The sequence below is a fragment of the Melanerpes formicivorus genome, unplaced genomic scaffold (assembly GCF_026170545.1).
Source record: "Melanerpes formicivorus ecotype bairdi unplaced genomic scaffold, bMelFor1.0.p_v2 SCAF_26, whole genome shotgun sequence".
Classification (NCBI taxonomy): Eukaryota; Metazoa; Chordata; class Aves; order Piciformes; family Picidae; genus Melanerpes; species Melanerpes formicivorus.
Window position 1 is genome coordinate 50,001 of NW_027142378.1, and position 9,681 is coordinate 59,681.

A 9,681-nucleotide genomic window follows, 5' to 3' on the forward strand; every position below is an offset into this window, starting at 1 on the left:
GATGTAGACAGAGTACTGCTGCTGTGGAGCTTCTGGAAGCAATTTGTTAGCTGGTGTCAGCGGGGAGCTGATCTCATGCTTATCTGATGGCAAAATATGGCTAGGAAACTGCTAGCGTTTCCCCAGCAGTGGTAGGTGAGTGAGGCTCCAGAGATCTACCTTACCAGGTTAAACTCACTCATTTCCAGGCAACTTTTCTGGAAGTGTCTTCTAAACAGAGAAGACAAAAAAGCCTGAGGTACAGGACACGGTGCTGGCCCAAATCTGGCAGTGTGACATGCATGAGTGAGCTCTCCCCAGGTGTCTGTTGGCCGCCACAGGAATGGTTGAAATGGTCCCTACTGCGCATTGGAGAAGTCTCTTGCCAGAGTGGGCAAAGAATAGCAGTGAGAGAATACTTGCTATTATAAGCATCATGCTGGCTACTGGCTGGCTGTGTATTAGGAGTTCTAGAGCTGTGAAGCCATATTTCCGTAATAAAAATGGAAAAGAATACCTTTATGGAGATGACCTCAACCTTGCAATAGACCTACAGTTCATTATAGTGATTGCTTTTGAATCATTTAAGGCAGAGGGTAAGAAGGTGGTGCTGGTGCCTGAGACAACTGTTTAGGATGAATTACTAAAGGTTGGAGGTAACTGTGTTTTTAACATTAACCCATTGTTCAGGGTCTTCTGGGAGCGCTATTCTCCTGCTAGCTGGCCATTTGGCTCACCAGCGAAGTGACAGTGACATTCAGAAAACCCAGATGGGTTTAATGCAGCTTAGTAACCACTTGGAGCACAGTGTACCCATGGACTGGGCTTTTATTTGTAGGCTTCTGAAAAAGAAGACCATAATATTTCCCCAGAAAGCCATCTTATGGAGATGTCCTGCACAGCAGCCACAAAAGCAAGCCATTAGCTGAGGGCTTGCTTACTTGCTGGCTTGTTTTTAAACTATGGACAGCATTCAGAGATAGTCTGGATTTCTTTGATAGCTTTCAGCACTAGTTGTGACCCAAGTTAAACATAGAGGGAGAGGGCTTTTTGTGCGTGCATAACTTTTGTATCAGTTCCCACATGGAGAGAAGAACATAGTTGTAAATGCAGGGGTAAAATATCAAGCAGAGATTTCTCTCCTTAAAGACAATGTGTTTGTTTTCCCTCCTGCTAATTATATCCTATAAATCCCCCACTCTCCAAACTCAGACAGTAACATTTCGTTACCTACATTCTGTCAGTAGACTTTACAGAGATCTCTAACACATGTTATAAAAGTTATTGCTATAGTACTATATATAACATCTTTGCATAAGAGAATAGAAGGCTGCCACATTTAGAAAATGCAGGTGCTATGTAAGCCCCTTTCTGAAAGAAAGAACTTAGCTCAGTTTCCTTTGAAGAACCAGAGACTTGAAATTGAAAACTGTATTAATGCCATTGTCTCCTTGTATCAGCAGGTTCCAGAGAGATTCCTGGAAGTGGCTCAGATCACGTTACGGGAGTTTTTCAATGCCATTATCGCAGGCAAAGATGTTGATCCTTCCTGGAAGAAGGCCATATACAAGGTCATCTGTAAGCTGGACAGTGAGGTCCCTGAGATTTTCAAATCCCCAAACTGCCTACAAGAGCTTCTTCATGAGTAGAGAGTTCAGCAGCTATTTATGAATGTATGAAAGTAGCAGTCCCCTTCTGATGCCCAAGTCATGTGTCTCTATTTTAATTTCATATATATGTGTATCGCATACATATATATGTATATGAAATTAGACTGTGATTCCTCCTGGATTTAAGTTTTCATTTGGTTCCAAGGGGATGGTTGTTTTACTTCAGCCTTCGGTTTACTTTTGCCCAAGACCCTTAACGTTTGGAGAATGAACGGGGTTAATTTTCAGGGAGAAGAGTTTGGGAGCTTGTAAAAGCCTGTCTTAGCAAGTTGGGGCATTACGTTTAAAAATGCTTTTGTCAGATTTATTGCTTGCTGCAAAGTGGCATTTTGTCTTGGTGAGACTAATGTCATGGCACAATACTACAGACAATGAAGTTTATATTATGTTTATACTGCTAAAGGTCTGAACTCTGTGGAGTCACCTCATAAGCTTCGGGCTTTTTTTTTTTTTTTTATATATATATATATATTCTTTTTTAACCAATAACTAGATTTTGTTTCATACTACAAAAAAAAAACAAAACAAAAACAACAAAAAAACCACCCCAACAACAAAAGACAACATCTGGTTTAGGTACTCACTCAAAGAAGTGATTACCCCCCCCCCAAAAAAAAAGCAAACCCTATTCTTAGCGCTTTTCTTAACAGAAGTGATGAATACCCTGCACCAGTGATCAGTGTGCCCCAGTTGTTGTTTCTCTACATTGCAGCAAGGGATGTTTGCACAAAGGAGACACCGTTTTTTGCAGGGTGAGGCCAGTAATTCATGCACCACGTTGTACCAATCACGCTAATTCTGGAATACGGTCAGCTTCTTAAAGCGGAAGCATTTCACTCTCCATAGAGTAAAAATGAAACCTTCAGCATCCTATCTTGCCATGTCTTGGTCTTACTTTTAAGTGGTATTAGTTAGTCCCTGAAATGATTCTTTTCTCAGCCCCTTCTGCCCCTAAAATCCCCTTTCAAGTACACAAAGTTTCCTGTCTGTATTTGACATCTGTTCTGAAAAGCACTTTTTGAATGACCTTAGCTAGAGTAGAAGAAAGCGTCCACCTCACAGCGTTGAGGCAAAGTTTAAAGCAACAAAAAAAAAAAAAAGAAAGAAAAAAAAAATAGACTTGTTTGTAGCTGTAAAATATAATTAGTCTTTTCCTAATCAGAAGAATAATAATGATTTTTAAACTGTCATAAAAATCTAACCAAGCAAATAGAAAAATCACCAAATCCTCCTGGCTATGCAGGGTTCGCATAGCCAAATTGGCGTTTCAAGATTACAGCGAGTGCAGCTTCGCAAAACAAAACCCAACCAACCTATCTGAGCAGCGTGCTGCACTTGGCTTCTGAAAGCGGAGCTTAGTCTTGACCAAAATCTGAGCTACAGCATAAAGTCCACAATGAGTCTGGGTTAACCTGAATGCTATACCACGATATGCCAGCAGACAGAAAGAAAGCTAGCTGCTAGTTCTCATGCTTTCTTCAGTGGCTCTCTTTTTCTCATGTTTTCAGAAAGGTGTTGCCTCCAGAAGTTTGGGGGAAGGTTGAATATGCTATGGCACTCTGTGTTTGTCATTTGTCGTCTCTCGTACGGATGCAGTAAGAATTTAGTGTTATCCTCAACAGTATTTTCCCCTGCATAATTCAATCTGCATAGAGGAAGCTCCTAATTAGCTGCGAATTATATTTAGACCACTGAGGATATTGATACCTTATTTCTTTATTTTAAAATTGCATTTTGACTTTGGAGAGTGAAAGTTTACCCATGTGACTGAAGAGCTGACCTGATCATTGCAATTTCACTTCATTTACAAATACTGCTGATAGACAGAAATGTATGAAAGCAATTATTGTTAGCAGAAAGCCTTAAAAACCTGCTGACTTCAAATTAAAACAGCACAATCCTATGATTCCCTGTCGTTCTTTTCAAGCACCGGCAGTATCTGTGGAGTATAGGCAACGCAGACAATAGCATGGGATGAAGTGCCAACATTTTCACTATGCATTAAAAGCAAAACAAATCTTGATCTTAGACTCCGTGAGAGTACCTAATACTGTACGTATTCCTACAGCAGGCAGGATGTGTCCTCTTTTTTCTTTCCTTTTTCACTTTCCTTTTCTCTTTCTTCTTTTTTCTTTTCTTTTTTTTCCCTTTCATTTCTTTTTTCTTTTATTTTCCTTTCCCTTTTTATTTTATTCTATCCCTTTCTTCTCTTCGCCCTCCCCCCCCCCCACCTTATGTGTTATTTTCTGTGCAAGATTTGGTAAACATTACACTTCATAAAGATGTTGCTCATGTGAATTCTGCATAAGAAAGGATGAAAATTGTGTTCATGCACTTTTTGATTTCTGGGAAGAAGTGGCATAAAATGCTCAAGTTTTAATACAGTAACTTTACCATTGGCATGCCATCAGACACAAAATACAACACTGCATTGTCACCTTGGACATAAGAAAGCAAAGCCATACTTTAGTCATGCTACGTGGACATACTACTAGCTACCATCTCAACCTGTGATTTTACTGTTGCTTTTATTATGTTGTTGTTGTTATTATTATTATATTATTATTATTATTAATATTATTATTACTTTTTTTGGCTGCAATGTGATTCACATACTCTAAATAAGTGAAATTGTATACTCAACACTCGATGTTGTTGCATTTATTTATTTATTTATAAGTAGCATAATCTCAATAGCAAATGAGGTAATAGGAATTAAGGGTAGAAATTTCCTCTTAAAAGCAAAATAAAAATCTCCTTGGTCTGAAAAAAAAAAAAAAACAAACAACAAAAAAAGGAATAAATGACAATTTGATCTTTTCAGTTATGTGATTATTTTTTTTTCCTGCAGTTTATAGCCATATTGCCTTTGTGCCTCCCAACACACTTAAAATTATAAATACATGGCATAGCTCCCACTAAATTGTAAGTAGGAAGCAGTTTCTTTCAGATGGTGTCAGTATTCTTTCACTTGAAAAAGAAATGGCTAAAAGGCAGGAGGCTACTTTGATTGCAATGAGAAGTTTACATAGGGAAAGAGTCTCAACATCCATGTAGAAAACCCCCATGTTGCCATTCATTGACTGCTAACTCAGATTTATTTCTGCATATAAACTTGAGGTTATAGTCTGTGCCTAGACCTTAAATGCACCAGCGGAAGGATTAAACAAAAAAACAAAAACAAAACAATCCTTCAAAATACCAGGTTGTTTTTCCCCCCACCACCACCCCCCACGAGTACAATTGTTCTTGTGCCTTCTGTGGCTTTACACTTTTCATCTTTTAAACTTTTGATTGTGGGTTTGGTTGTTGGGGTTTGGGTTTTTTTTCTTCCCCCCCCCCCTTTTCAATGACTACGGCTGCAATAAACACCGATCTCTCTCCGATGAGGTTTTTGGGTTCTTTTCCTTCCTTTCTTTCTCCCTTTTCCCCCCCCAGCTGTTTGACATGATGTTGATAGCTATGCATATTTTGTGTCTTTTGGAAAAAAAAAAACCAACAAAAATGGGAAAAAAAAAATTAAAAAACAATAATAATTAAAAAAGGTTAAAAAAAACCAACAAAAAACACACAAAAAAAAACCCCACCACCACCACCCCCTCCCACACACACACAAAAGCAGGAGAATCCGTTTTTGAGCGAAGAGAATTTTTAGAACCGTTTGATAACGCAAATTATTTTTCTCCTCAGTCGTTTGAGCAGCATTCGAGTTTTGGAAATTCTTGTAGAAGCCAATTTTTTGTAACTGTGGTGCAGACCTTGTGTTTTTTTCTTAGCCTGACGAGAAGTAGTATAGAAGCAATATTTCATACGTGAGGTATGTGCATATACATATACATATGTGGTCACACACGGAGACGAGACGTGTGGGTGTATGTATGTATATATACACAGGAACACACACACACACACACGCACACTATGCGTATGAAGTGAGAAGCTTACCTTTTTCCTATCTAGATTCAGAACCTATTTTAGACATTTGTTATGTTTTGTGAAAAGAATGTTCTATTTGAAACTACAAAACATTTAATTCTTACTGTATCTCTGGTTGTTTAATGGGAACGTTTCGCATTTAATGGTAAACACGTGCAAGATGTTAGAATGTAGTCATTATTTAAGGACGTGTTCACCCATGTATCCCTGAGGTTTGCTTTGTGCCTCTTGAGTATTATTTGATTCAAGTGTTTTCAGTTTGCAGGATCTTTGTTACTGTACCAGGTATGTGGGTGAACACTGAAAATCGAGGGGAACTTTTATAAAGCAATGTAAATATTCAACCTTTCAGCTGTTACTCGCATAAAGACGTCAGATTTTAATAACTACATTCTGAAAACATCTGTTGAATTTGTAAGAAATGCTGCAGTAACTGTATAGATAGTTGAAAGCATTCTTGAGAATCCAGCTCTCTACTTTTAAAAGTGAAAGTCTCTTTCATCAGATGTCAAGGGAATGGGTAATGCAGTTTCTGTAAAATTGCAGAGGTTTGGGTTGGGTGTTTTTTTTTTTCTATGTATATGAAGTCAGTTAATAGAAAAAAATGGTTGTTTTTTTTCCACAGGTTAATATTAATTAAGAAATAAAGGGTGAAGATGTTTGTGGCTTTAAAGATAGGATTTTCACCAGCAGCATTGAAAGATTATACATATATATATATACAGAAAGATATATATATATATATATACATACATATATTAAAAAAAGAAATGGAAAGTGGTTTACAAAACCCCCAAAATGAGCACTGTACATGAGGAGTGAAAGCAAAAACTATATTTGCCATGTGTAATATAGAGCAATCATTGGTGTTAATAGTGCAAATGTTTCCTTCTTGGTACCATGTGTTTGAAAATTCCAAGACACATTGTTTTCCAAAAGCTCCCCTTAAGGAATGTAACTGGTTTATATGAGTAAGCAGTTACTGTATTGCACTTAAATGTTCTGTTGAAGGAAATGCAATTTCGTTTTCTGTAGAACTGTTGGTTGTAAACCTTCTATAAACTGAAGCTAAAAAAGAAAATAAATGCTCATATTTAGAGCTGGGATGAGAACTGGTATTTAACCTTTGTATCTTCTTAGGAATCTCCTTTTTAGTGTATGAAAGGTGGTGGCACTATGACTTTAGTCTTTTCATCTGAGCCACAGTCACCTCTCTCCCGAAGCAGCCACCTTCCGAATGCACAAATGTACTGGGATACGTAGAAACAAATCTAGAAGGAACAGTGAGCTCCCATTTTTGTTTTCCTCTCAAATCCATCCTTCCTGCATTAATTGTACCACTCAAGTGAGGTATGCGACGCAGCGACCATCTCATTATCACATGACATGTAAGAGTCAGCAACTAAAACAGGAGGGGGGGGAAAAAAAAGCCTCTTTAGGTTGGTTCTAATGCTGCCCAGAAGAGTCAAAGGTTAAGATTTAAACTGATATTGTCCCAGCCATTACTCATATGTATATAGTTACAAAAGTGACAAAACACTGCCTTTATATTATTTAGCAATATGTTGTAAATAGCATTATTAAGCTCTTTTTTTCTGTTTGGTTTGGTTTTGTTTTGTAATAAAGACCCTTTAATTTGAAGATAGTACAATAACTGAACTGATAAAGTCAATTTTTGATTTTTTTATTATTATTATTGTTATTGTTATTATTATTTTTTAGCTAGAGGCAATTTCGACTGTGGATTATTATTATTATTATTATTATTATTATTATTACTGGTTTTGTTTTTTCCTTTTGTTGTCGTCGTCGTCTGTTGTTCTGAAGACTTTGCATAATTTATTGGTTTAATTTATCCTAATTTATTTGATGAAGGTGTACAATTTTGTATTACCAAGGATGTACTGTAATATTCATTGATGACAAGATAAAACAATAAGACTCCCCTTGTCCGTTTGGAAATAAAAAGGTGCAGTAGACAATTGATTGAAAACAGGAAAAAGAAAGAAAACAAATTACAATTCTAGCTTGGCAGCTACTAAATTTAAGATAAACACAGGAAAAAATGTTTGAGGAGGGTGGGGGTGGGGGGGGGGGGCGGGGGTTGGATTTTATTTTGTGTGTTTAAAGCTTTTGTATACTCTCCGGACTTTTACCTTTTTGCTTTGTACCACTTAAAGGATACAGTAGTTCAATTGCCTTGTGTGCCTTCCATCTTCTCTAAACTGAATGTATGTGCAGTATATATGCAAGCTTGTGCAAAATAAAATATAAATTACAAGCTCATTGCCATTGTTTGTATTTATTTCCAAAAGTTTCTGCTGCCCCGCATCAAGAGGCAGGGCACTGAAGCGCTCTGCTGCAGCCCGGCTGGGCCCGGCTCTGTAGCCCTCCAAGGTTTTCTTTTCCCCTTAGTTGGAATTATTTATTAATGAGCCTGCCAGCCCTCTTGCAAAATGGATAGAATGATTCATCTAATCTGGTGTTCTACCTCCAGTACCAGTTAAGATAATGCATGTTATTTTGCAATAGTCTATCAGACAAGGAATAGCTCCCCGCGAGAGACACTATATCTGAGGCATAGACAGCCCTGTAAATTAAACATAGCCAAGGTGAGCTAGAACATACTTTTCTGTGATGTTTAATGCTGGTGTCCTGCAGCAGGGAGTTCCCCAAGTTGGGTGAATGCAGAATGATGTTTGTTTTGATGTGGTTCACGTTTGCTCCTGTTATCAGTTTGCCCTTCCTAATGGTAGCGTCCAAATACCGTTCTCTTTTCTATTACACTCTATCATTCTTTCTTGGATCACCTCTTTTTCAAGCTGTGTAATGATTAGCATTATATATAACTAACCTGTCCTTACACATTTCCTCAAAGTGCAAGCCTCATTTGTTCATTGTTTTTCTCTAGTTCTTTGCTATTTTTGTTGTTTTGTCTATGTATCTTAAAATTCTGAAGTTGAGTGAACCTTTGATTTACATTGTTGTCTGCATTTCAGATATGAATGGTCTCTTTTTGGCTTAGAATTTAGTGCAGATGGCAGTAAGATGGTAGGTTATTTGGATCACAAAACCATGCAAAAATTTTCTGAGTTTGAAGAAGGAGGATGTTAAAAATATGTTTTCATCTGAGGTCATTTATTTTCAGAATCTTCCCTGATTTTAGCCTCAAGACACTGTAGAGCAGAGCTGAAGCCTGAATCCAGCTTTAGCTACACTGTAACAACCAAATAAGTACTTCATATCTGCAATAACAATTAAAGCTCCATGGCTCTTTATACAACTGGAGTTGAATTTGCTGGGCCACATCAACAAGAAGTGTAAAAAGGGTGTGTGGAAGGTCAACAAGTTGCATCTATGTAACTAATAATCATTTAGTTGTAAGTTCTGCTCTGTTTTTACTCCAAACAATTTGTTCACTTTTATCCACATTACCAAACCAACATACTAGAAGTGTTTTCAGGTCAAACTACCTGACATTCAGGTCGTTTCTTAAGGAACCAGCTGCCCCACAGCACTTGCTAGTTGTCTGTGTATTCAGGAGGTTGCTAAGACCATAGCGTGGTAAGCAGGGCAGACTGCAGTGTGTGAAATGAGCATGTCAAGCAAGGTTCCTGGCTCATCCACTCCAGAAAGCCTCCAGCCTTCAGGAGGTCCTCTGCCAAGCTCAGTTCAGGGCAAGCACAGACATCCCAAGAGGTAGGTGCTGAGAGACCATGCAAATGGTTGGGTTTTTTGTCAGAGGGAAGCCAAAGAGAGGGTGAGGAGACTAAAACCAGGCAGCTGGTTAAGCACGTCATAGCAAAGACTAGAAAAGGCAGCTGCAGATTACATGGGAGGGCTCATTTTTGTGTTGGTTATCAGGACTCAGCTAGATGGAGAGGAAGATCAGCCTCAGGTGCCCGGTTAGTAGACCAAAGGTTACGAACCACATGGCTAATTGCTAGCTCACTCTGTCCCCTGATCAGTTTTTCACTCAAATATACTAGTTCTATGAAATACAAGACATTATTTGCCATCATACCTTGCAGTGGAAAGCATGCAGATCTCTAAATAAGAAATCCTAGCTATTGGCATCTCGGAGTACTGCATGAGT

General features: G+C 38.1%; 1 protein-coding gene across 3 annotated transcripts in view; it reads left to right on the top strand.

Annotated features, from left to right (window-relative positions):
* PROX1 (prospero homeobox 1) overlaps positions 1-7,663 on the top strand; it is a 52,270-nt gene extending 44,607 nt beyond the window's left edge. For 2 of the 3 annotated variants that reach the window (XM_068153410.1, XM_068153411.1), the window contains one exon: positions 1,440-7,663. In XM_068153410.1, the coding sequence (XP_068009511.1) occupies positions 1,440-1,628 (189 nt within the window). In that variant the 3' untranslated portion in view covers positions 1,629-7,663. The remainder of the gene's footprint in view (positions 1-1,439) is intronic. The other variant, XM_068153412.1, reaches the window with a different exon arrangement.
* The last annotated feature ends 2,018 nt before the right edge of the window (positions 7,664-9,681 follow it).